Source organism: Microtus oregoni, unplaced genomic scaffold (genome assembly GCF_018167655.1).
Source record: "Microtus oregoni isolate MIOR12 unplaced genomic scaffold, Mior012 000000F_ref0000247, whole genome shotgun sequence".
In the NCBI taxonomy this organism is placed as follows: Eukaryota; Metazoa; Chordata; class Mammalia; order Rodentia; family Cricetidae; genus Microtus; species Microtus oregoni.
Genome location: NW_024543059.1, coordinates 73208830 through 73235982, shown reverse-complemented (window position 1 = coordinate 73235982; position 27153 = coordinate 73208830). Strand labels below are relative to the sequence as shown.

The 27153-nt window shown below is 45.9% G+C and overlaps 1 protein-coding gene across 4 annotated transcripts in view; it reads left to right on the top strand.

Moving 5' to 3' along the window:
* The window catches only part of Lef1 (lymphoid enhancer binding factor 1), a 106274-nt gene that overhangs the window by 58293 nt on the left and 20828 nt on the right, over positions 1–27153 (top strand). For 2 of the 4 annotated variants that reach the window (XM_041655045.1, XM_041655053.1), the window contains exons 4-9: positions 11971–12103; positions 16528–16618; positions 18187–18270; positions 20120–20242; positions 21480–21642; positions 26633–26740. In XM_041655045.1, the coding sequence (XP_041510979.1) occupies positions 11971–12103; positions 16528–16618; positions 18187–18270; positions 20120–20242; positions 21480–21642; positions 26633–26740 (702 nt within the window). The remainder of the gene's footprint in view (positions 1–11970; positions 12104–16527; positions 16619–18186; positions 18271–20119; positions 20243–21479; positions 21643–26632; positions 26741–27153) is intronic. The other 2 variants (XM_041655060.1, XM_041655068.1) reach the window with 1 other exon arrangement.

The following is a 27153-nucleotide window of genomic DNA, read 5'->3' as shown; positions in this document are numbered from 1 at the left end:
CACGCCCAGAAGTCAGACCATTCAAGTGAAAAGTTAAGCTCTGACGTAACCGTTGCTGAAAGACAGTCGGTTGCCTCGTATGTTACTGACTGTGATGCTGAAAGCAAGGCAAAAAACTGTTAAAATTTTCCTCAAAAGAAGGTTTTGTTATTTACTTTCAACTCTCTTTAATGAGTGTGTGTGTTGCGCGCGCACACGTGCTCATGTGCACATGAGAATATGCCCTCCTCCCCTCTTGCCCTTCACCTCTGACCTTGCTGTTCACGTGGAAGGCCTCCTGCACAGCACGCACATCCTACCTCCTGTCCCTTCTTTCTGAAGTGTGGCTCCGGTGAGGACAGGTACCACACACTTAAGCCACGGCCTCTGTGTGAACAAAGAAGCACAAAACCGACCTCAGAACTTTATAATCAGAGTAATCGCTGCACCAGATGGTGTGTGGCGGCGTTTAGTTTTTATCTGCAAAGGATGATCCCAGGGGAAAATGGGGCACTGATGTTTCCTCTGTGTGTGTTTGCATGTGTGCGGGTGTGTGCGCACATGTATGCATGCGTCTTCCTTGATTGCTCTCCACTTTATGTATTGAGGCAGAGTCCCCATATCTAGCTAGCTAGCTGGCTTGCTCCCTGGAGCTTTATTTCTGCTTGCTGGATTACAGGTGAGCCACCACACCCATGAGCATTTACATGCTTGTTTGTAATCGGGATCCTAACTGTAATCCCCAGGTTTGAGCGACAGGTACTCTACCCACCAAGCCTGCTCTTTATCAATGTTAGTGTCACTGCCTTTTCCTTCCTCCCCCTCTACCCAACCCCAGAGAACAAGTTACTAGAGTCACATGAGCCCTTTAGAAAAGCATGACGGTTTCTCTGCTGGTCATGGAAAGGGAAGTTAAGAGATTGAAAAATTGACACACCGTTGCTGGCCTTATGATGGAGAATACCACTTGTCAAGAAATGTGGGTGTTTTCCCAAAAACAACCAGTAAAGAAATGGGAACATCGGCAGGGAACTGAATTCTACTAATGATAGAATTTGGCCAGGCCAGTACCAAAAGTGGGCCTTGTCATCCACTGAGTGGAGAACCTGATCAAACTGGCCCAAAGCCCTGCTCCCTGGAAACTGCAGACAGATAATGGTGGTGTCATTTTTCATGTCACAACAGGAAAGACAGAAGTCCTGTTTGTCATGTAAAGTTATGAATTAATTCTTCCTTAAAAGGAGCTAGCTTGACAGTGTTGAAAGCCCATTCAGACAGTCGTAGGACCTAGGTATTAATGGTCTTGGGTTGACCAGGACCTGAGTTAGGGATAAATCACTTAGTTACATCCTCTTGCTAGTGGGAGCAAACATCTCCATATATACATAGCAATAGTACAAGGTAGTAAAGATAGAGTCTTTTCCCTATCTCAAACCATCCCAAATATGTAAGCTATGAAATAGTTGCTTCCTGAAGTCACCTGAATAATAATAATAATAATAAAAATGATGCCTTTCACCCAGCTGGCCTGTGTCGCTTTCACACAACAGTTAGTCCCGTACCGTTACTTCACCACAGACATCAGTTCCCAAAGTGTGTTCTAAACTCTAGGATCCATGAGTCAAAACAGCTCTCAAGGCAAAAGGAAACCATCCTTGTCTTTATTACTGTGTGGGCATTTGCACGGGTGGTGCACAAGCAAAGTTGGGTAAAACAGCTGGCAATCACATGTGTAGTCACAACATCCTGCACTGTCTTGCCAGAAAGGTCAAACGTCTCTGATATTCTTAATAAGTCAGTTAAAATGACCAACTTTATTAACCTTTTACTTTCAAGCATGTAATTGAAAGACAGACACAAACCTTGGTGTCTGATAGATATTTTCTCACAAGTGAGAAGAACGCATCTGTCATGAAATGTGAAAACAGTTGGCGTAATTTACTGCCATGATTAAGGGGAAAAATAAACTTTCAAACAAAAACTAGAATTTTGAAAATTGGTGCACCCTACCATGAGCATGGCGTCTCTTCTCAGTCCTCAATGCTTTCTCAATGGGACCGTGAGTGGATGGGGTTTTCACACTGTTGTAGCAGGCTTTCTATTGGGCCACCCATCAGCTCCCAAATCATGACATGGAGACTTATTATTAGTTACAAATGCTTGGTCGTTTCTTGCTAGCTCTTGTAACTTATTTTAACCTGTTTCTCTTCATCTGCATTTTACCTCCAGGCTTTTTACCTTTCCTTCATTCTGTACGTCTTACTCCATGTCTGACTGACTGGCAGCTGGCTGGCCCTGGGCGTCTCCCTCTCTCTTCTCTCTCTCCCTACCATCCCTGCCTATTGCTCTACTCTCTCGCTATTGGCATTCAGCTTCTTATTAGACCAATCGGGTACCTTGAGCAGGCAAGGTCAAACAGCAACATCTTTACATAATTAAATGAAAACAGCATAAACAAATGTAGCACATCTTTCCGTAGTTAAAGTAATATTCCACAACACTGTTGAGAAATGTGTCAGCCCAGTAAACTCTTCAAATGTTTTCACTTTCCAAATGACCCTTTCATGGTGTTACAAAGTCACACATGTGGGTAAATTTAGAAGTGTCTTTAAGAGGAGGAGACTACATTGTCACGGATTAGGATGTACACTGTGACTAACCACCAAGAAAGTCTCGGACACCTGCCAGGTTTTGATCAAGTGTCAGAGAAGACCACCCACAATTGTCTGAAAAAGCTTCTAGAATACTCTCTATTGCAACAGTGTATCTGAAGTTGGACCGAGATATAGCATAGTGCAGTGAAGATTTGAATGTAGAAACCTACAATGAAAATCCATGTCTTATTAGGGCAAACATTAAGGAGAGAGGCAAATAATGTAAACAATGCCACTTTTCTCACTTTTATTTAAAAAATGTTTTTATATAAAACATTTTACGTGATAGATTTACCACTTTAAGATGTGTTAAATATTTTTGGATTTTTATTGTAATTTTAAATATGTTGACTGTTTCTTGATAAACCTGCGTGAACAAAGAGTCATCAGCATCTTGTGGTTTTTAAGAATGTAAAGCTCACCTGAGAATTAAACAGTTTGAAAGTTCCTGTAAGCTATAAGCATAGATGGGTTCTACTGTGTTAGCTGCTGCTGATAGAGAAATAAAGCAAATGCAGTGACCAGCTGTGTGTGCCTGCATGCAGTTGTGTGTGCCTGCATGCAGTTGTGTGTGCCTGCATGCAGTTGTGTGTGACTGCATGCAGTTGTGTGTGACTGCATGCGGTTGTAACCAGCTGTATGTACCTGCATGCAACTGTGTGTACTTGCATGTAGCAATGACCCACTGTGTGTGGCTGCATGCAGCAGTGAGATCCAGTCCAGAATGGTAGGACTGTTTCAGGGTGCAGGCACAGGGCATTGGTCCTGAAGGATGGGGGAAGAACTTCAGCAAGCAGTAACCAGAGGAAAATTCTTGAAACTTGGGTCCAAATTAAAAGTATTTTAGAGCAGGAAAGGAGAATCTGTTATGGTAATTCACCTGGACGGAAAAAAAATAGCATAGGCCAGGGCAGGGTGTCTCAAGAGATTTGTGGCTTGAAGTTTGGAGCATATAGATTCTACAGCCCTCTTTTTCTTTTTCTTTTCTTTTTTTCGGAGACAGGATTTCTCTGTAGCTTAGGAGCCTGCCCTGAAACTCACTCTGTAGACCAGGCTGGCCTCGAACTCACAAGAGATCCGCCTGCCTCTGCCTCCTGAGTGCTAGGATTAAAGGCGTGCGCCACCACAGCCCTCTTTTCAAATATTCCACTGCACAGAGCACTTACTGAACAGACGTGGCAGGACTTGAGTTCATTGCTTCATTTGTGCTGCTTATTTAATCCTCAGTGATGTGAGCTAGCATCCTTGTCTTGCAAACAAGGAAACAGACTCTGGAAAACTAAGCAGATTACCAAGTATCAGAACTGACTCACACTTGCACACCGGGATTTGAACACTGCCCCAGTGCCTGCATGCCTGAATATTGAACTGTATTGATACCAGTGGCTAACACTCGACAACCAGAAGGTGAGAGGACTGCCTGGCTTTGAGTCTCTAGTTTACAAGGTGCAGACTCTGTAGTCACACCGATTTGGGCTCAAATTCTGTCATGTGCCTTAACTTCCAGTGTGATCTTACATAAGTTGTCTTCTCAGATCTTCAGTAGGCTCTGTGAAACAGCATCTTAGCATCTAGTATGAGGCTGGCTTGGGATCAAGTAATAAGACTACATGCCATCACCACCTGATGCCTTGAGGAAACATGGGTACTCCATGCTTTTGGGGGAAGTCTTAAAACAGCTCGCAGCTAGTCTGTGGGAGATCTGCTGGTTGCACCAGCCTTCTCCAAGCCGCCATTGTCCCTGTTGGGATGTTTTCGTTAAAATCAGAGGCATGCGTGCTGCATGGCGGACTGCACTCACCTGGCTGGTGCCTTGCAACAGAGGTGGAAGTCTGGCGTAGGAAGGCTGAGGGTTTTGGTATCAAACCAACACCAGCACAGTTCATCTGTCCAGTAATTACTACTTAGCTCTGTGTTCAAAAGGACTCGGCCCCTTCATCTGTAAACTCGTGGTAATGATAGCCACTTGGGTGGAGACATGCCAGAGCACAGCCGAAAGCATGCCTGTAGTGACAAGCATGCTCAGGGCATCGAGTCCGTCTGCATTGCCCCCTCTCAGCGAAAGCCTGCGTATCTTGATGGTGCAGGCCCTTGGTGTGAGAGATGGCAAACATCTGGGGCTCATTCCTCACCTGGACGAGCTTGCTGTCTCGTGGGAGTGATGCACTCAGCTGTAAAAGCCACGCTGGACCTGAGGCCAACACTCAGTCTTGGAGGACAGCCAAGAGTGCTTCAGACAGAACACTGTCTAGTTGACGAGGGACTCAGTGCACCCTATTCATAGGTTAATTCATCCCTCTGGAGAAGGCTGGGACTATGGTTCTCAGAGGAGGGGGAAGACACAGTGAAGTCACACCGCTGTGTTTAGGGTGCACAAGACTTCAAAAGTCAAATCCCAGCGTGAGGGTTGAGGCCAGGTGCCACTTCTCGCCTTGGTGAGCTGGTAGCGTGTTTATTCAGGTTATCCCCATAATTGAGTTACCACTGAGAATGCCACTGGCCAGGCGGTGGTGGTGCACACTTTTAACTTTTAATCCCAACATTTGAGAGGCAGAGGCTGGTGGATCTCTGTGAGTTCGAGGCCAGCCTGATCTAAGAGAGCTAGTTCCAGGACAGGTTCCAAAGATACAGAGAAACCCTGTTTCAGAGAGAGAGAGAGAGAGAGAGAGAGAGAGAGAGAGAGAGAGAGAGAGAGACAGAGAGAGAGAGGCAGACAGAGAGAGAGACAGAGAGAGAGAGAGAGAGAGAGAGAGAGAGAGAATATGAATATGCCACTGATAAGATGCACAGGCTGTGGTAGCGACATGCACCAGCTTTGTACCTGGCTAGACCCCAACTGTGGGTTTAGCTGGCATCTGGAAATAGACTACCAGTTTGACCGGCCACTCACTCAGTTCCCTCACTTCCCAGCAGGCCCAGGGCCTCAGCTGGGAGGGAGGTGAACCACGTTCAGTCCTTCCCAGAACCACATCAGGGAATGACAACTTTCGGGACACCCTAGTGCCAGCCAGTGGTGAGTGGGTCATTTCTGGGAACCTGGCTTTGGAGATGCCTCTCAGATCCCTAAGTGGCACCCACTTCATGTCCACAGGAGGTGTGGGTTTTATTGGCTGTGATGCCAAAGCGGTTCCTAGCTGCAGGGTCCCGCCTGGGCGGCAGCCAGCCAACCTGCCTTGGGATGTTTTCCAGCTGTGGAGAGAAAGGTGGCTGTTGAGTCTCTGCTGCTCTGACCACCTCTGCTGAGGTGCTTCTTTGTCTGAGGCAGTTCCTGGGCCGGGGACAGAGACCACAGAGTCATCACATAGATGTCACACACTGTCAGCTATGACCAGGATGGTCAGCTTGGAGTCCAAGGCCACGTCATATGCTGGAAATATACTTGGCTTCCAGAGCCAGGCTTCGTAAACATTGCCAGGCTAGCTCCATGTCCTTGGGAGAGTTATCGAGTCCCTCCACGTAGCTGCCTCGTATGTAAGAGGGTGATAACCACACTGCCTCAGAAGGGCTTGTGGACACAGTGCCAGCCTACAGTAAGCACTTGGTCATGTTCGACATGGTAGGATTGCCCAGTGGTGGGCCTTTCAGGCTTGGGAGAATGTGTGGGGCAGCCCCCAGTCCCCCATCCCTGTCCCCACTGCCACTGTGTTTGCTGGAGCTAAGTGGTGGGCTGGGCTGTAGCAGTATTGCCAATAGTACTGGCTTCCCTGGCCACCCCGTGATGATGTCTGCTTCTATTTCCTGCCTTTTAAGAGGCCAGGACTGTAATTGTTCTTTAGGTTTCTTACGACTTGACCACCATGCGAAGGCACAGTTCTAGACCCGTGCACGCCACCTTCCCCATCGTCCACTTCGTATCACGTGATGCTTACATGTCGGATCTAGCTCATTCCTGTCTTTTCAAGTGTCCGTCTCCAGCACACACTCCCCAGAGTGCTGGCTGTCTCCACCTCCGGGCCCCTGGATGAGAAGTCGTGTGATAATAGAGATCACATCTGTGTTATCAGGACTGTAATGGTGCTTGGGAAACTTTCAGCCACTTAATAAGTGGACACACCTGCACCCACGTCCACGCGCCGCTGCCTGGAATGTTGCCGTGAGACAGATTTAGGGAGTGGTTTTGTGATTTTTCCCAGAAAAAATACATCATAGCGTCTGGGGTTGAGACAACTAGAATTCAGAATGGTTATATTTGTTTTCTGACTTAGAATATAACCAAAGTGTCAGGGCTCAGGTTCCGACAGTGTTTGTGTTCATCATGTCACCAATGGACCGAGGGCAGCAGGCCATAGGAGTGCTGCGGCAGGCAGCTTGTGTGTAGCTTCAGTCCACGGCGCTTCGTTTACACACATTGTGGAAATGGTCTTCAGGCGGCCTCGGAATTCTGCCCACACGTCGTCTTGAGATTTTGTGCGACTTTTATTTTTGGCCATAAAAATGGCCGTAATCCACGTTGCCTTTTAACACACCTACCATTGCTGCTTGTGCGATCCATCTTGCAAAAATATAAGACAAGGCCAGGGCTTAAATTAAAATCCTTAGCCTCTTATCTCCTTCCCACAGGAAAGCAAATCTGTGTTGAAAACCGTAAAATTAAGAGGAGAGCAAGGATAGCATAATTTAGCAAAAATTCATGGCACCAGAGCCTGAGCTGTATGGCTGGAGGGACAGGTCAGACATTAAGGAGCGCTGCCTGCCAAGGCGAGTTCCTAAGGGTGGAGCTCGGGAGACAAGAAAGGCATGCAAAATAGAGAGATCCTTGCGGAAGATCTCTGCAGTGCTGTTGATAACAACCCTAAGAAAATATCTTTGCTGATTACTTGGCAATTACGCTTCTTTTGAGACTTTTAATATTAGAGTCAGAGTAGTCATTCTAAACTAGACTTGAAATGTATTTCGTTTTCAAATTTGGGAGGCCAGGGTTTTTTTTTGTTGTTGTTATTCTACTTTAAAAAATAATTTATGATTTTTGCCCCTACTCAGCCCACCTTCCCTATCATTCTGAATTCCTTGTATCTCAGAGGCCCCTCTTACATAGTTAGTAAATGACATCATTAACATTTGAAAAGCATTAAAATATTGTTAAGCCTTTTGCACATTTATATGCATAGATGTTTGTGTTAATATATGTAGAGAAAAATCGTGTGGCTTTGATAATGGTGCTCTGTTTAATAAATGCCAAGGGCTAGATGAGCCACGCAAAGGTTGCCATTAGAGAGGACCTGGTAATTATCAAGCAGAAGCATAATTGCCCAACAATCTGCAAAGATACTTTTTTCTTAAGAGTTGTTATAGTAAGCACTATAGAAATCCTATCATTGTCCAAAAGTAGTGTGAATTTCTGCTTCTGCTGTTCTTGGGCACATGAGTTTCTTTTGGGTGGTAGTTGTAATAGTAGTATAAAGAACCATAAGCATCACCACGATTATTGTTCTTAATTTCCTTAGGGTGGCCTTCCCATGGAATAAGATACTCTGGCACTTAATTGGTAAAAAAAAAGAAAAAGCACCAAATTCAAAGTGAGTGTGTACCGTAGGTGCAGCCCCACATGGAAGTGTACTTTGGAGTCCCTTAATCATCGAGATATGTTCATACGTCTGACCAGTTCACATCGGGACACACGTCAGCCCACTTCCTCGATTTCTTTTTAATAAGATGATTTACTTCTTGAGAAACTCATTTCACATTCATCTCAGCCTGGCATAGCACAGTAAAATTGTAACTAATTCAAACTAATTACAGTGCAGGCCTGCCTGGACTAGTGAGTTCGCTGCACTCTGTTCCCCTGTAGCCTGAGCTGCTCATCTCTGTACAGTTCCTTAACGCACAGCCCCTGAGGATGCTGTGATTAGGAGATGGCTGAAAAATAGAGTGTAACTGTGTCACGTTCCCTTCCTCTGGGGGAGTGGGGCAGGTTCTTTCTATTTTCATTCTGTTGTTGTTATTATTTGTGAGTATGCATGTACCATATGGGACCAGGTTTGAAGTGGAATGGTTAAAGCCAGTTAATTAGCATAGAATTTACTTTATGAAGGTTAACGTCCACTCACCGGGTTTCCAAGAAGAGTATGTTAGGGATGGGACATGGTGGCAAACAGCACTAAGCCTGGACTGAGGAACCTGATGCAAGAGAATCTACACAATCTATCCCTCCTCCTCTCTCATCCACTGTCTGTCCTAACCTCCTCTTCTCTATATACACAGACACACACACATGCACGCATGCAAACATATTATATTGCCATTAGCTAGAGTTTCTTTTAAAATGGTTATCTTAATGTTGAGCCTATCTCAAGTCATTGCCCTACTGATTTATTTAATAAACACTTTCTTGAACACAGAGAACTTTTTTCTATCAGTCTATCTAGTTGAGGTGCATCTTACTATGTAACCCTGGCTGGGTTAGAAATTGTAATACATACTACACCGGCCTGAGCCCACCTGCCCCTGCCTCCCAAAGCTGGGACTAAAGACACGCGCCACCACACCTGGCTAGAGCGAAAAGAGGACTTTTAACTTTGCCACAATCAAAATGATCACAGATTTTAAATAAATGCCATGCAAATCTGAATCCTTTTTAAAAAATGTACTGTTACATAGTTTTGGACTTCCAAATTTAATAAAATTTGCTTGTAAGTTAGACCTGGTGATGCAAGTTACCTGGGAGACTAAGACAGGAAGACTGTAGTGAGTTCAAGCCCAGATGGGGTAACTTTCTGAAGCCTGTCTCACGTGCTTCACGTAATAGCTGCCTCACGTAAATAGCTGTTGCACGCGCAAAGCCCTAGTCAGATCGCCAGTACAAAAGAAAGTTTCCTTACAAATCACGTGTGTACACACACGCACACACATACACACGTACATACATACAATATGCACAGTATATAGTTGGTTGGTTGGTTTGTAGGCCTGTGGATCCCCATAAGTGCCCTCACCAAGAATTTGATCTTGGGAAGCCTTCAATCCTTTTGCTCTTCCCTGTTGTTCTAAAAGTTTAACCTCTTCTCACCATTAGCATTTCTATGGTAGTTGTGGCCTGTCTTCCAGGACCACTGAAACTAATTGAAGGCAGTCGTGTGAGGTAGTCTTACTGCTTGAAGCCCATGTTTTCACCATCTCCCTAACAAATGGTGAATGCAAGCCGTAAGATACTACTGCTTGCTTGATTTCCTTTAGAGTGTTCATACCTATACTATAGGTTTCCATTTACATTCTCTGAGTCCTTTGGGGATTTAGTACTGGATGGAATGTCAGAGGTGATTACAGGGTAAGTAACTAAAACCCTTGGTTAGTCATCTCTGACTCTGACACGTACTGGCGATGCTAAATCTGTCCTTGTACCACCACCCACTCTATCAGTTCTGATAATTTTCTCAATAATTTCAAATCTTTTTACAACTGTCTTTTGGAAAGCCTGAACCTCTTAACCTATAATGTTTCTAAAGATTTCATCGAGTAACATAACCTCTGTTCATCATTTTGCACATATGATTCCAAGGTATGAAAAATTTCCATTAATGATCATTTCTCATCTTTGGATATTATTTGGATGGCATGCAGAGTACCTTCCTGGAGAGATGCTCTATCTGCTAACTTATCATTAACAATTATTTTGATTGTCAAATTCGACAATATGAGTTCTTTCAGATAGTTTTTCAGCACTCTTTGACATGGATTGAATTTTGTCTCTCAAATTAATGTTATCCTTTTCAGTGGTATTAATTTTTTCAGCTAACTTTAGATTTTGAGTGGTATAATTCGTTTCAGTTAGCTGTTCATTATTAGTCCATAAAGACTGTATCATTTCTAAAAGTGCCTCATTCTTGGCTCTGTTATCAAACTATTTTTAAGGATATAATATGAAAAACAAAGCTAAGTCCCAATATCAAATAAATGGATGCATCAGAAAAACCATACAAGCCTTGCAGAATATCATCCATAGTATAGGCAAAAAGGATATTAAATTCCTGGATGGTGATATGATCTGCCATTATATAACTTTCATATTTATTGATTATTTATTAATCAAATGAACTTGCCTCCATTGTGAGATTTTGGTAAATTGTTGTAGGTATCTTTATTAGCCAGTAGATGTTGCAGTTGCGGGCACATTGCAGAGAGATGTGACCTGCAGCAGCATGAACAGTCCTGGTCAGTTCCGTGTTGGCACTGATTAAATACTGACAAATATGAGTGACAAATTGAGAACAATTAAATCAATTCCGAACACAGAGAGAGTTTTTTGGTGGCCAGAATACCAAGGAACCCAGAGCTCACGAGCCGGGAACACAAACCAGAAGCTGCACAAGTTGCTGAAAGCGGCAAGGGGGGAAAAGCATGTGTGTGCCCAGGAAGTTGCCAAGTCACCCACGGGTCCACCAAAGGGGTAGTTCCCCTGCAGCAGGGTTTTGGCAAAACAAATAAACAAACCAAAAAAAAAAAAAAAAAACCATTCAGTAGGTGAAATCAAGCCAGGCAGGTGGAGGTGGGAGGCCTTTGACTGGGGACCTTTTGAGCCAGTTCTGGTAGGCATGGAGTCAGGATCCACGTGGGTGCCAAATGAAGCACAAGTAATAAAAACTAGAAATTGGTGTTCAACCTGAATCTGAAAAGCAAAATAGTCAGTCACTGGCTCTTACCTCGACTTCAGTCTCAAATGGCGATCCTTCCTCTAGGAATCTCAGACCGAGACTGTGTCTGATAACTGTCTCACCCCGTCTTATATTCCTCTCTAGGGCTGGGATTAAAGGCATGCACCACCCAATGTCTACATCAAGTAGTGTAGCTACTGGGATTAAAGGTGTTTGTTACCATAACCTGGTCTGTAAGGCTGACCAGTGGGACTGTTTTACTCTCAGGTCTTCAGGCAGTCTTTATTTATTAAAATACAATTGAAATGCCACCACACCCCCCACCTGCCCAGGTCTGTCTCGTGTATCATAACAACAGTTTCTCATTGAGTTTTCTTTTACAGCTAGACATATGTACGAGTGGAGAGCTTTTAGATCATGACTTTGTGCTAGCAGCTCTTTATCAAACAGGAAGTAAGGAGGGGATGAGAAGGAAGTGTAAGCGTGTGTGTCCAGAGGGTCGGGTCATGTGACACACAGTGGCCAAACAACCTCTGCAGGGCACTGGTGAAACCACCAACAGCCTCTTGGTGGGATATTCTTGTACTTAAGATTATTTGCCGTAGAAATGCTGGCAACTGGCATGGCTCTTGTGTTCCCACAATGACTGCCTAGTGCTCCTGTGTGACTCTTTTTTTCTTGGGGAGAGGAGGAGAGGAGACAGTTGTCAGGAGGCCATATTAACGACCAACCCTGTGGTTACTTTGCAGTCAAATAAAGTCCCGGTGGTGCAGCCGTCTCACGCCGTCCACCCTCTCACCCCCCTCATCACTTACAGCGATGAGCACTTTTCTCCGGGATCACACCCGTCGCACATCCCATCCGACGTCAACTCCAAGCAAGGTAAGCGCCTCTGGCCTGCCCAGGCCCCTGTTGCCAGTCAAGCAGCCGTGTCCGTGAGCCCTGGTGCCATTCCAGGTATGCAGGTGTCTTCGCCCCGCGTGAGTCAAAAATGCACTTGAAGATGTGTATAATTGGTTAGCAATTCCTCAGAAATCTGTAAAAATTTGTTGGTGCTTTAGTTTTTCACAAAAAAACACAAAACAAACAAAAAAAAAAGAAGAAGAAGAAAAGTATAACACCATGTGTGACAGATCTGAAAAAGCCTTTGACCCTCAATACAAGCCAGCAGGTCGTACAAACAGACTAAAGGCCCCATCCTCTTGCCCTTCACTCACTGAGTTATTTACAGGGACCATTTCTCAAGCCCCACTCCCATGCCCACTGAGGAGATAGGAGCCCCAGACTGTGGCCATGGCTCCTGTGATTGGAGAAGGAGCACATCAGCTAGCAAAGATTTCTCTTTCCTACTTCACAGGTAGGAAAGTGATTTTATCCCAGGTCGTAGAAGTCAAAACATGATTTCTTTCTCCCTTTCCAATGAAAGGAGAAACTGCATAGATTCATCTTGGCATATCCTTACTCACCAGCTTGTGCCCTTAGGGACAGTAGACCAGTTGGCATGAGTACTCCAGCAGCTATGATGTGACGGTGTGGAGTAGTGTACACAAGAGTGGACAAGGGGTCTAGGGATGGTGTTGGTATCCTAGGCAGTGAACAAGAAGCCAAAAATCTCATCGTGCACTCAGTTTAAAATGTATGAAATTACTCGTTTCTGGAATTTGCCATTTAGTATTTTAGACCTCAGTAAGCCAAGGAGAACTAAAACTATGGAAGAAAGAAACCATGGCTTGGGGTAGGGTTGGTGACCGCCCTAGAAGATGGTGGTGGTTTTCTATTCTTTAATAATTAATTAAATTTTTGCAGTCCTGGGGATCAAACTCTGAGCCTTGCACTTATTAGGCAAGCACTTCTACACTGATCTACATCTCCAGCCGCTGTAGATAGTAACACACACACATACACGTTTAAATACAAAATGAACGGAGCAGGAGCTTCCAGAGTTTAGGGATTCCTTTATTCCATTTTATTCCTGCTATTTTGCCCTCTTTAAGGTCACATCACCAGCTTAGGCATTATAAATAAAGTAGAAAACCATCTCTGTTTATACTCAAAACAGCACAATTTTAGTTTGGCTTCTCCGCCTTAACGACAAAGCTCTGCTTGCTTTTCATTTGCAGAAAAGCTCATTCTTATGAAGTCTGAATAAAACTGAGGAACTAGAATTTTGCCTGTGGTGAATGGAGGGTCTGGGCCAAGAGCTCTCTGAGTCTCTCACCCTGCACCCATCCTCCCAGCCAGTCTGGAGGTCTGTCTGTCTTGCCCTGCACATGCAACCTTGGGGTGCAGCAGGGCTTTGAAAAGTCCAAAAATAGAAATCCCAATAAAACACAAGAAAGCCCAGCACAGAGGCCAGGGCGTCGCCCCTGCTTGCATGTCACCCCTGAGCTGTAGTGGAGAACCTCCCTCGAAGGCGTGAAAGGAATGGCATTCTGATCCCATTTGTTCTTTTCTGCTGTTTACCACTTAGCGATCAATCTCTAGAGATCTCAGGCCCTTGGAGGTTTAAACAGAACACTTAGCTGAACACTTGCTGTTGGCCTTGGACCTGAGCAGAGCTCAAGAGTCCTCGTGTAGGCAAGGTAAGAAGACTGGCCTGGAAACTGGGCCTGCAGCTGGGTGACAGAGCATCTGCCTAAGCTGTGAGATCCTAGCTAGGTTTTTGTTTGGGTTTTCTTCTCTATTTGTTGTTAGTGCTGGAGATGGCGCAAAACAAAGACACAAAGCCAGTATGATGTTCTCCACCTGGAGTCTGAGTATCTTTGGGTTCTCTCCAGCGAGCCATTGTGGAAGCTGGATAGTGTGGCTCACAATCTCCAGCAGGTCTGAGCTGGAATACACATGGGCAGACTGTGCCGACATGGGTGCAAAAAGACTGGAGATTTACAAGTCCCAGCTATCAAAAACAATTATCTACCAAATGTGTTAGTTTTATTTGTTTAATTTTATGATGAAAACATGTTTTCTGTGTCCTGAGCCCTACTTGATCATTTTGAAATGGTCACTGCTTAAAAAAAACAACACATTAGAGCCAGGTGGTGATGGCGCACGCCTTTAATCCCAGCACTTGGGAGGCAGAGCCAGGTGGATCTCTGTGAGTTTAAGGCCAGCCTAGTATACAGAGCAAGTTCCAGGACAGCTGGGGCTGTTAGACAGAGAAACTCTGTCTCGAAAACAAAACAAAACAAAACAAAAAACCAACACGTTACTTTTGAGTGGTTTTCCTCTGAAAAATTCTAGGGCAGGTCAGTTTTGAGCAGCTCCCCTATGGTTTACCTGTCTGCCCCTCTTCCCCCTTGCTTTGCACAACCCTAATCTATTTTTATCACTTCCAGGCTTGTGTAGAGACAGGGCAGGTGGTGTGAGGATATCTCTGCTCTCTTTAGTCTTTGTTTTCCTTTCTAAATTTTGTGATTATTATGGTGTAGTTCATACACCCTTTCTAGTTGTTTCAATGTGGACATCCTAGCTTTAATTACATGTTTTTCCTGGGCTTCATGTATTTCATGTGCCTCAAGGGATATGTAAACTGGGGTTTGAAGGTGCTCATTTACATAATATTGAGTTTATATAAATCCATTTGCATACTTTGCCCCCCAAACCTGAACTAACTCATGCTTTATTCTTTTGCTCTTCTCAGTATCATGGAGCTCAGCTAGAGACTAGAATCACTGATGTCAGCGCTCCCATAGGCTGATCAGCTTTATCTGGGGGGTGGTGGAGGGGATAACAATATTATGTTCATACACAGTAGCCCCAAGGCAGAACTATCCAGAAACTAGAAACTGTCTTTGGAAACCATTCTCACTTATAAGTAGTAAAATCCACAATTCTAATGTTGTAATTTGGTCTGGTTGTCTTTGTCGGCAGGGGTGGGGGAGGGCTGGTATTTTTAACTTGAATGTCCCAGAAGACCCTGAGATTTGAGGATCTGGGGATCTTAGAATAAGGGAGCAAGGGACAAGGTGAAAAACTTGCATTAACTTCCGACCACCCCTGCCCTTTCTGAGGAACAAGACAAACATCCTAGGGAACAAAGTTGGGGAGCCACTGGGGTGGGATCAAATGAAATTAGTATGTCCAGCAAAACGGGGGGAGGGAATTAAAGGAGATTTGAAGTGATTCTGAAAACAGCAAAATGTACATTGAACCTGAGGTAGGAGCCCTATTGAGTGTGACATGAAGACCCTTCTCCTCTCTGCTGTTTGGGAAGGAACCGGGAGGTGGTTTGTCTTAAATACACAAGTAATGGCAACACTGAAGGTAGCGCCTAAGTCATTCTTTCACGTTCAGGTCCTTTGGTATCTGAAAATCCACATGATGCCATGCGCATGCTGAGCAGCAAATTCTCACGCTGTTTCAAGAGCACCTTTGGTGTGCTCATCTGTTTCCATATATTAACCAATGTGTTTCCATCACTGGCTGGTGAGTCTTGGTAAGTCCTTACCAATAGGGAAATGACCCTTTGAACCTGTGGGCATCTATGTCATAAGTTACCTAGGACTTGTCAGAAACACATCTCCCAGTACATTAAATTCCATGTTTTACGCATTGAGTGTTCGCCTTGTCGGTTTTGTTTACCCCTCTACCTAAGGTAAAGTCTAAACGGGGATGTCAGCTGGGACTAGGATTCGGTGGGTTTCACAGTTGCAGGACACTCAGCTCCCGGGAGAGCCCAAGCACCAGAGACAATTTGGTGGCATTCTCCTTTGCTGGAGACTAGCTCATCCAGAGCAGTGTGACCTTGGAGCCCGGAGGACTGAGCCGCTGAGGCGCTCACAGGCAGCTGCAGTGGCAGCAGAGAACAAACGAGTCATTATCAAGGGTGGCCACTACGAGGCTGAAGAGGATTCCTAATTAATCTTTGATTCTCTGAGGTATCGCCTTTCCCGAATCTGTGTGTCCACAAGGGGACCAATGGAAATGGCAATTTACCTAATCTTCGAGCCCCATGGCAGGCCGTCTTCATAGGAAGGGCTGTCATTTTCCATTCTACACAGAAACCCCGGGCTACCATTTTCTTCCAGCGAAATAATGAGAGCAGAACAGATCGTCAAAAGACTGCTCAGATGGCTGTTTCCCTGGCAGTGTATGCATCCCCACCCGGATGTCTTCAGCTACAGCCGTCTGTCTGAAGACCCTGATTCCCCGGGTGTTGAAATCTTAAGAAAGGCTCACCAGCTCTGATGGGCAGTGTCTATACCAGAATTACTAAATGGCAGGAAGCATTTTGCTGCTTTCCTCTGGCTCTTCCGCATGATTGTCCCCGGAGTGTAAACACCATGCCGTTCTTTTCCTTTTAACAGGCATGTCCAGACACCCTCCGGCTCCTGAAATCCCCACCTTTTACCCCCTGTCGCCGGGTGCTGTCGGGCAGATCACCCCACCCCTCGGCTGGTAAGAGCATTCCTGCAACCTTGGGCTGAGTGTTTGGACACGTGTCCTCCCTCTTTCCATTTGTGGAAATTAGCTCTGTGCATGGCTGCACTTGTGGAATGAAGGAGATTTTACACCAACGAGCAAGGTGCTAACTTTATTTCATTTCAATTTGGAAGATTAAAAAAAAACAGAAAGACTTTGAAATGGATTGAATCCGTCCCCTAATTTGTGCAGAAAATGACTGCATAGCATTTGCTTTGAAGCTTATAGTTTTATGGATTCAATGTGTGGCTTTGGGCATTTGCTATGCCATATGAAGCTGAGGCTCGGTGGCTTTTCTCATCCAGTTTCTTTTTAACAACTCATAGTTTTGAAACATGGACTTAGACTCGTTAGATGTCTACTTTTGCTTCCAAGTGAGCAAGTGAGGCAAATGACACAGAACTAAAGAGAAATTAACAGGACACTAGCATCTTTTGAGTGTTAGTAAGCACCCAAGCTCACCTCAGGGGAACAAGAAAGGATTTAGGAGCGTTGGTTTCCTTCAGACTTCAAACGCCAATGTTTTCCATTGTGGTGGTTATTTCCAGAAACATTCCAAATGCTGCTGCCCGTCCCCCTTTTTTAATTATGAAGATATAAGAAATTAATGATGAGAATAATTTTTGCAGTGTGGCTGATATCACAGAACTTTCTCCTACAGCTCAGTGCCTGTCCCTCTTTCCCTCCTCAATTCTCCCTCGTTGAAATGGTGCCGCAGCTAAGCAGACGCCTCTCCCTATTCCCTGGACAGCCTGCTCTCCCCACAACCCCCATGTCAAGGCCACATCTGCACACCCAGACATTCGGACATCTTCTCCAGCAAGGCCAGGGCTCCACTCCCTCTCCCTTTAGCTTTAAGTCCCTCAGTCCATGAGTTTAATTGGCTGTGCATATACGTCCAGCCTTAGCTCAGTTTTTCTGCCTGAACTCAGTCACTCAGGAGCAATATGCCCATGCCATCCTGGCAGATGGAAATAAAGACTGGAAAAGAGAAGTGGGACTTGAGAGAAGAGAGGGGAAGAGGGCCCCTTAGGGAGGAGGAAAGCAATTGCACTGACCCCGTCTTTGATTTCCTCACCCCAAAAGGGGTATATAACGTGGGGGACGGTGTCTCTGAAATGTTTATTTATTTTTATGTAAATAGAGCGGTTGGTGCACTATCTATCTCTCAGTTCTGAAAGGTTTCGATAAAGAGTTGGCTAAGCTGCTTCTCTGAAGGCACAGTTTACTATTCTGTGGGCCGCATATTCAGTAAGCATCTTTAAGCCCCACTTTAAGCATTAAAGGTGTTGAGTGAGGGACGGGGACCAAAGAGCCATCGATGGGCTAACTCGTGCTCAGGTCTGAGGGAGGGAGGGTTTTCATCAAGGCACACCATGCTTTGATGGGTGAAGCGTGGGAGGGTGAGGAAGGAAGACGGCCCCATGTAAAAATGTTGGGGGCCGCCGCCTTCTGGTGCCCCCTCTCTCCTGTCACCAAACTCTTAGTGCTGGTTGGTAACTCGTGTTGTGTCATTGATGGGTTCCTCTCTTCTGTGACCTCAGGCAAGGTCAGCCTGTATATCCCATCACGGGTGGATTCAGGCAGCCCTACCCATCCTCACTGTCAGGCGACACTTCCATGTCCAGGTAGGTGGAGGTGGACTGGCCAGGTTGCTCCTCTGCTCGCATCGCGCGCACCCCGCCCCGCTTGCCTCTGGGCTGGCCGGCTAGGAGCGCCTAACCCAGCCCCGCGTGTGTCTGCGCAGTGTGCCTGGCTCCCACACTAGGTGTCACGGTGACTCCGAGGCACTAGCCACGCTAGGAAACATTGCAGCTCCAGAACTCACTGCCACCTGCCTATCCCCAAAGTGGAGGTTAGAAGAGGCTGTTTGATTTGGATCATGCTGAGGGCAGGTGGGCTGAGGGAGGATTGGTGACCAAAGAGCCTGAACTCCACAGCCACATCCTTTGTGGAAACTTAAACCGGATTAATGCGGCAGTCCTTGAGAAGGCCCAACAGCCCTGATCCCCTCAACGGGCCCTTGGCTCTTGTGGGGGAACGAGGACAGTACACACAAGCTGCCTGGCTGTGGTGGCAGGACATACATCCTAGTGTGTGGAACAGGCCCTGTGTGGACATGTTTCTGCAAGGGAAGCCCTCTGGGGCTGCTCTGTGTGGTGCTTCGCTTCTGGAAGGGATGCTCCTATGCCCTGTGCTTGATGTCCTCAGTGTCCACACAGCTTCGTGCTGTGTCATCTCTGTGTCCCATCTGCTTTCTCGAGGAAGCTGGTGTCACTGCGCTGGGAGTCAAATGCTCAGCTCTTAATTGGTTGTGAATCTGTCTTTTTTTTTTTTCCAGTGTGAGTTTGATGTTTATGGTTTGTGTGGTAAATTTCAGTTTCAAAATATATGTATTCTTCCGTCAGTGAAGTATAAATCTAGATGCTAGGTTGGTTAACAGTCTGCAGTTTTAGTTTTTAACACTGAGAGCTGAAGATGAAGATTTCCTCACAGCATCGAGGATCGCGTGTCTTTATACTTAGCAGGGCATCATTACTTGGTCACATATTTGTAATTTTGTCTCCTTAGCAATGAAGGAGTTTGTTTTTGGAATACTGGACACCCCAGTGGACATCCTCTTCTCCTTTCCCAATGAAAGGTTGATTGTACAGGATTTGGTGAAGCCAAAGATTATTTTTCTTGTGAAATTTAGCTTTTTACTCAAAGCTGATAAGAAAGAAAAGAAGTTCTACGGCATATCCAGACTGACCCAGTGTTTGCTGAGATATGTCAGCAAACATCTGGAATATTACTTCTTGTTCTAACTGGGAAGGTTCCCTCCTTTGCAGTGGCTAGTGGTGGGCAGGTTAACGTTTTGAATGCTACATATCCTTGCCCAAGAGAAAGGTATTAGCAGGTGGCGATTCTGCCTGGGTACAGAATCATGGACCTTCCTGTAACTTAGCCTTTGCCCTTAACACCGGAACCAGTTCTTCCTAAGGCCCTGCCCACCAGACCCCACCTCTGTATAGGTCATTTTGGAAGATGCTAATAAAACCCTTATAAATGAGGGCCTGAGAGGGCTCTTCCTGTCCCGTCCCTCAGTTGTTACGTTCTGATGTTAACAAACACTCTTCCTGTGTAATGTTGAAATGTGACGTCTTTGGTTGAATCTTAATAAAGTGTCGTGTCCCCAGTAATTTCTCTTATTGAATTTTTTTTTGTTGGGAAATTGCCTTGCAAGAAAACAGATTCAGTTTCCCCTTATCTTGTGCCTGTCGCCCTCCTGAGGAAGAATGCCAGCTTGAAAAACTCCAGGGAATGATTACATTTTCCAGCTGAATACAGGGAAAAATACAGTCTGTAGTTAATACTCAGGTGTCCACACATACATCTTCACTCATAGTCAGTGGCAGTTAGTAAGTGGTCTTCTAATTCTGCCTAGGTTTGCTCATAACAGCCGGCAGTGCATACTGTTTTCCTCTCTATATATAGGTTTTCCCATCATATGATTCCTGGTCCTCCTGGTCCCCACACAACTGGCATCCCTCATCCAGCTATTGTAACGCCTCAGGTCAAGCAGGAGCACCCCCACACCGACAGCGACCTAATGCACGTGTAAGTAGACGCGCCCCCCCCCCCCCCCCAACTCACGTTCCTGAGCCTCCTCTACCGCTGTGAAATTCCATGTAGCTCAGCCTGGAAGGCTCTGTTGGAGAACATTGAGTCTGAGGTGGGAAAGGACCGCGGGATTCACAGTTCACAGACACTCGCCAGGATGGCGCAGTGTTCTGGGTGAAGTTGTGCGGGATCGTAAGCTGTAGGCCACTTAGCACAGCAGACTTTCCTTTCGTGAAGTGAGACAGAGGGCAGGCTTAGTGCGCACCACTCTGGAAGTGCAGTTACCCAGGTTGGAGTCTTTGGCAGCACAGCATTCAAGAACACATGGTCATCAGCATCAAATTCCCTGTTGGGGCCCACGTTGTCTCACACTTTCAGAGCCAGGCTACTTAACTTGTCTTGGAGGGGTAAGAAATGATGCCTCTGGTCTGTGGGTGAGAAGGGTAGGGCAAGCAATGTGTGGCAGCCCATAAAGACCCTGAAAATACATTCAAAGGAGAGATATATTTGTTTGGTGAAGAGGGTTCACATCTCCCTGGGCTTAGGAAGCCAGGTCAGTTCTAAAGAGCTTGTCTTGCATGAATGAGGACCCGTGTGATCCCTCTGAGCCGTGTGAAAAAGGCAGGGGTGGGGATACATGCCTGTAATCCCAGCACTGGGAAGGCAGAGACAAGAGGAACCCTGGGGCTGAGTGTGGGTGGCTCCAGGTCAGTGAAAGACCTTTTCTAACCAAGCAACCAAGATGGGTGTCAACTGAGGATCAACACACAACACATACACACACACACACACACACACACACACACACACACACGTGCCTGGGGCAGGGTGAGGCAGGGAAACACTTGCTTTTCAAAGTGTCATTTAATCCCCCATCCCCCAACGTGAACATTCATTACAGCAGAAAAGTAATGATCCACCCGTAGTTTGTGTTCAGCTTCTTTGGAGGTGACAAAGAGCCTCAGCTCTGGGGCTCTCGATGGCACTTTCTCAGAGTGAAGGAGCCCTACTCAGTGTCACTGTGTAAATGAAGGAATCCTGTGGTTTGGTTGTTTGCAACTTGGGTTTTCATCAGACGAGCCACACGTGGTCCTTCCGCGCTGATGGTGTCCCAGGGGCTGGCCGAGAGCTAGGAGGGTCATCTTCCCACCGAACTTGGCTATGTGAACAGATGTTTTCTCCTGTCTCTTCCCAACTCCTCCTGCCCCCTTCCCTAACCACCGCCACCTTTCAGGAAGCCTCAGCATGAACAGAGAAAGGAGCAGGAGCCCAAAAGACCTCACATTAAGAAACCTCTGAACGCTTTCATGTTATACATGAAAGAAATGAGAGCGAACGTCGTAGCCGAGTGCACGCTAAAGGAGAGCGCGGCTATCAACCAGATCCTGGGCAGAAGGGTGAGTCGCGGGGTGCGGGGGATATTTATGGCCACCAGAGCATGGCCTCCTTAGAATGGGCTGAGATTCAGTTACCTGCCACAAGATATGTGTATGCATGTGCACTGTGTTTCTGGGAAGTAGGATACGAGGTACAGTAACATGGTATGTTATAACCAAGTTTGACTGTACCTGGAACATGGGAAACTTCCTGGAACTGACAACTGCTTTTTACAACTCTTCTTCAAACAGTATTTACCAGGTGCCTGCATTTGTCTGGAATGATGCTTGCTAACAGTTGCTGAACCAAACAACCACAGCCCTTGCCTTCTTGGAACATGGTGTTTTGTGACCAGATAAAGATAATTCCCCCACCCCCCCAAAAAAATTAATGAAACTACACTTGTAGTGAATACTGTGGATGTAATTAGCAACATTATTTAAGAGAACAGCAGGGGCCAGCAAAGGTTCTCCTGAGGGCACTGCGCTTCCAGTGAGACTTGAGGGACATAGCCTTTAGGGGTGAGCTTCCCTAGTGGGAGCTGTGCTTCGAGAGGGGTAAGGGTTGCCAGCCGGGTCTCTAAACCCACAGAAGGGGCCACAGTAGGCTTCTGGGAGATCAGCCCAGAGGCGAGAGGAAGCCGCGCCTTCTGCACAGAGGCAGAGCTGCTGTGCTGAGATGCTAAGGCCGTAGGGCCAGGAGAAGTCAGTGGTGTTCCTAGAGATGCAGTCTACGGCTAAAGCCCACATGGGCTGTGTTTCTGGGCTGCCTTTCTCCCTTGCCTCACTCCCTTAGTCCATGCTGTTCTATTTTCTTAGACCTTGGCGTAGACGGGGGTTCTAGACTATAGCCAAGTTATGAGAACTCTTCAAATACCTCCAACAGCTGTTTGAAAGATGAGCCATTCCTTCCAAGTGCTTTCCCGCAGGATGGAGAAGGTCTTATCTTGATATTAAACAGTAGGGCAAATCAAACTCACCCAATTCAGAAGTTACGTTCTCACTAACACTGCGTTACAGTTTATTAGGATCGCTTCATTTCTATGCACCAGGGCTCACCACGTGTGTGCGGCAGCCTTTTAGTTTATGTCTCCTGTGTATGTGTTTTAGTGGGGTTTGTTTTAAGTTCAGGCAAGGTGACGGAGGCTCTGACCACACCTGGGAAGCTTAGAGAGGGTTGGCTGTTAGCTGCCATTGATGGCACTCCCTTACCATGCTCCCAGCTCAGTCCATTGGACATTCCTAAAGACAACACAGAATACAGAAGCAGGCCTTGAGTTACAAAGTCCCGCTGGAGAGCCTCAAGCCATTGCCAGCTCCAGTCTGTGAGACCCAGAGCTCTGGAGGCTGGGCACCACGACAGATTATAGTCTTTGGTGTTCCGAGTGCAGTGTCCTATCTCCCTATGGACTCTTAAACACTTAATAACAATAATTACGGTGATTCCCAAGCCAGATCTCAGCAGAGGAGTGATTCCATCTGCTTCGAAGGGCTCCACCTTAAGAGCCGAAAGCCCAGTAACCACTTTCTCCAAGCTTCTAAACAAGGGAGCAGAGGCAAAGAGGGGCTGGCGTTTTTCATTGCAGCTCACATACCTCTCTTAGCTCTTTTCCTTTTCTCGTCTTTGAGTCACATGCCCCCTGGCCCTGCAGCAGGAATTATTTTCCCGCTCAAGAGGGTGAGGATATGATCTTTGAGGTATGTTTCCTCTTTTTAATGCACGTTTGCAACCATTGCTACTTTCTCAGCTCCCTGAACAGTCCCCAGACCCAAGCCTGTGTGTCTTAAGGATGGTTCTCATTTGGGGTCTCTCTCTGTCTTTGATTTGGACACCTGTTTCTATTTATAGGCCTCTGGCTCTTTGATTAAGATCAGGTTTTCTGCCCTTTGAGCACTCCCTCTGGCAGGGCCGCGCTTGCCGCCTCTTTAAAGTTCTGACTTTTAAAATCCTGAATACTACACTAGCCTGATTGTAGTGCTTGAAAGTGGATCTTAAATCCATCCTGGAACATTTTATCTTGGGATTTTTTTTTAAATTGTCTTTACTGTTTCTAAGACAGAAATGCCCATTCATATGAATGAATCAAAGTTTTCTTAATCTATATCATAGATAGCAATGGTCCAAATTTTATTTAAAATAAACGGACTTGCCCAGCTGTTGCTCGAAGTCTGTTCACTACAGATTTACAGCAACTTGACTGTTAGAATGTCTTAGCCGTTTCTTAAAGTTAAACAAATGTGTCCCCCGATGACTTAGCAATGTTTGGAGAATAAATTTGATTTTTAAAAAAATACATATTTTCCCAGTAATATTAATTAGAGTTAGAAAAATGTTTTTTTAGTCGTGTTTCAGAAACCCCTGAAAGGAAAACTATTTATCTAGTTCTTACATTTTTTTCTTAAGTGCAAAATTTCAGTACTGTTGTGGAACCTACTGCCCTCGAGTCCGCAAAATGACCTTTGACTCTTGATTACGTGTGGATGCCCTGTGCTAGGAATTATCAGGGATATCCAATCACATGAGCACTACCAGCCCACATCTTCTCTTACCATTTTCCCCTGAACAACAAGTACCTGGCAGAAGATCCAACTTTGGTTTGCATTTGGGAGGGGTGTTAATTTTAATTTACCATTCTAGATTTTTCTCAGGTTGCAAAGTTCCCAGTTATGCCGATATCCTCCTGCCTTAAAATGTGACGTAGGGGACAGGACGCGTCAGATGAGTTAGGGGACAGATTGAAAAGTGGCAGGCTTCTTGCCTTTTGACCGTTTCTTCTCTTCACCCAGCTTGGTGACATTTCTGCCTTTTGCAGTCGCATTCATTCATCGTGAGAGGTAGTCAATATCAGCGGTCAGTGTTTCGTTATGCATACATACATACACATATATACATGTATGTAGTGTCCAGCTTGATGAGGCTTCCTATAATAGGCTGCATCACTGGGTAAAAACAGCGCGGCTTTCTGGACAGAATAGCCCTGGGTGTCCATACACGCTTTCTCCTTTGCTTCCGCTTGTCCCATTTTATTGATTCTGCTGGCACAGAGAACTATGATCCATGTAACTTCTTTTGTTAAGAGTTTTCTGCCACCTTCCCCTACTTTTTGCTATTACTGTTTTGTAACAAAAGTACATTACTGCCGCGGTGGTGGCGCACGCCTTTAATCCCTGCACTTGGGAGGCAGAGGCAGGCGGATCTCTGTGAGTTTGAGGCCAGCCTGGTCTACAAGCACTGGTTCCAGGAAAGCCAGGGCTGTCACACAGAGAAACCCTGTCTTGAAAAACCAAAAATAGATAGATAGATAGATAGATAGATAGATAGATAGATAGATAGAATATTACTATGGGCAAGTGAACTGGCTTAGCGGGTAGAGGTGTTTGGCACCAAGGCTGATGACCTCAGTTTGATCCCTAGGGCCTACATGATGGAGGAAGAGAATCAATTCACATAAATTATGTTTAAGTTGCTACATTTGTGCTCTGATATGTGTGCCTGCACACACATACATACACACACGCGCACACATGTACACAAATAAATATAATAAAAGTGTGTTTTAAAGGGCGGCACTGATGTACCCTTATGCGCACACCAAGTCACCTGTGTGCCATGCTTTTCAACTTGACATTCTGCGCTTCTAATACCATTTTAAAAATAAAAAATAAACCATCTGCCCGATCGACCACAGAGGGCTGGCTTTAAAGGGGATTTCAAAAGGCATGGAAGTGGCTGTCTGGCCTGTGGGCTCGACTGTGGCTGCCCTGCTGGCATGGTGAGAAGGTGCCAGGAGCCCTGTGAGATGGCTCCCTTGTTCTCTTGTCAGAGGAGAGCAGCAGGCATTCCTGCTTTCTGAGGGAACAAGTGCCGAGCCAAACCTTCAAGTCCAAGGCCACGCTGGCGAGAGCTTATTCTCCTGCTTTCTCCTTCCCTTCCCCTCCCCAACCAACCACGCCTTCCTTTTACTTTTTTTCTTTTTAAGTCACAAAAAAAAAAAAAAAAAAAAAAGCCCAAAAGAAACCAGAAACCAAGGTAAGGGAATTAGAATCCATGTGCGAGACTGCCTGGTCCAGAATGGGAGGAGGCAGAGACTCCCAGCTGCCTCGGTGACATTTTCGGGGAGGGACCCTGCCTTCTCACAGTTAGTGGGTACCCCACTTCTCTGTGTCAGGTGTTTCTGGCAGATCCTGGCACGGGAGAAGTGAGGAAGTTGCTAGAAACCTGTCTGCTGGGGACCCAGAGAAGTGGGCCACAATCACTTGTCAGGAAGTATGCATGTGAAGTCCTCAAAATCGCAAATGGACACCTAGCCTTCAGAAGCGCCATCTTGTCACTTGTTAGTTACATTGAGAGGGGGAGGCAGAGGGGGATGCTCCAAGCCACTGTGCCTTCTGTATCAGAGCCCCGGGCTCGTAGATGACAAGGTTTCGACATGACCTCTTGCTTTCCCACTGGCCGGAAGCTAGCTCCAGTCAGAAGTGTGCTGTGCAGTGGCCTTGTCAGTATTCTGGCGACGTGGGCAAGTGTTAAGTGTGAGGTGACCGAGACAAGCCGACCTCGACTCAGGTTCCAGACTGTAGAAGACAGAGTTGGGAAGGGGGGCGTGCTTGTCCTAAAGGCATCTGGAAATTATCACATTTTGCATAAATAAGGCTACTTGGGTTCATTCGCCAGTGTAAGCTGCAGACGAAGAAAGAAGGGCAAAGCTGGGTATCCGGGTTCATGCACGAGAGTATTGGCATAAAGAACGGGTGGGTGACAGATCTTACACTCTGAATGCTTTGATGTGTTGCGTGTGATACAGAACCACAGGGCAGAGAAACCAAAGTGTGAAGTTTTCTCCAGCCCCCAGACTCCAAGGAGGGCTTCTCTAGTACCAGCGCTGCTCCCCTTTCGAAGTGAACCAGAGTTTAAATGCGTACATTAACTCCATGGGTCAGAATTTGAAACTCGAGCTGGACTGTTGCCGCCTCACTGACCTTCTCTCTCTTCCCTTTTCCCTTTTGCTTTTAGTGGCACGCCCTCTCCCGGGAAGAGCAGGCCAAATATTATGAATTAGCACGGAAAGAAAGACAGCTACATATGCAGCTTTATCCAGGCTGGTCAGCAAGAGACAATTATGTAAGCCCTTTGTCAACCCCTGTGGCTTTCCACCCCGCCCCCACCCTGCCTTGCCCCCCCCCCCTCTCAAGGGGGATGTCTGGAGGATGCACGGTGTTGGCACTGTTTCTTGTTTGGGGAAATTAACGAACTGTGTAATAAAGATTTCATGAGTACGTTGGGTTCTGACAACTTTAAGCTTTTGTTTTGTTGCTGTGAGTACTAATTTATTTGTTAAATAAAGCTCTTTTAAAGATCAAAACATAAAACCCCTTATCATTAAAATATCAGGAAAAGATGTAAAACAAACAAAAGCCCTATAATTTCACCACGTAAAGGCAAGATTAGTGCTAACTATATTTCCTTCTTGTATGTTTCCTATGGGTCTTTAGTTTCGCATATAGATGAGATATGTGTGTATGTACATATATTTT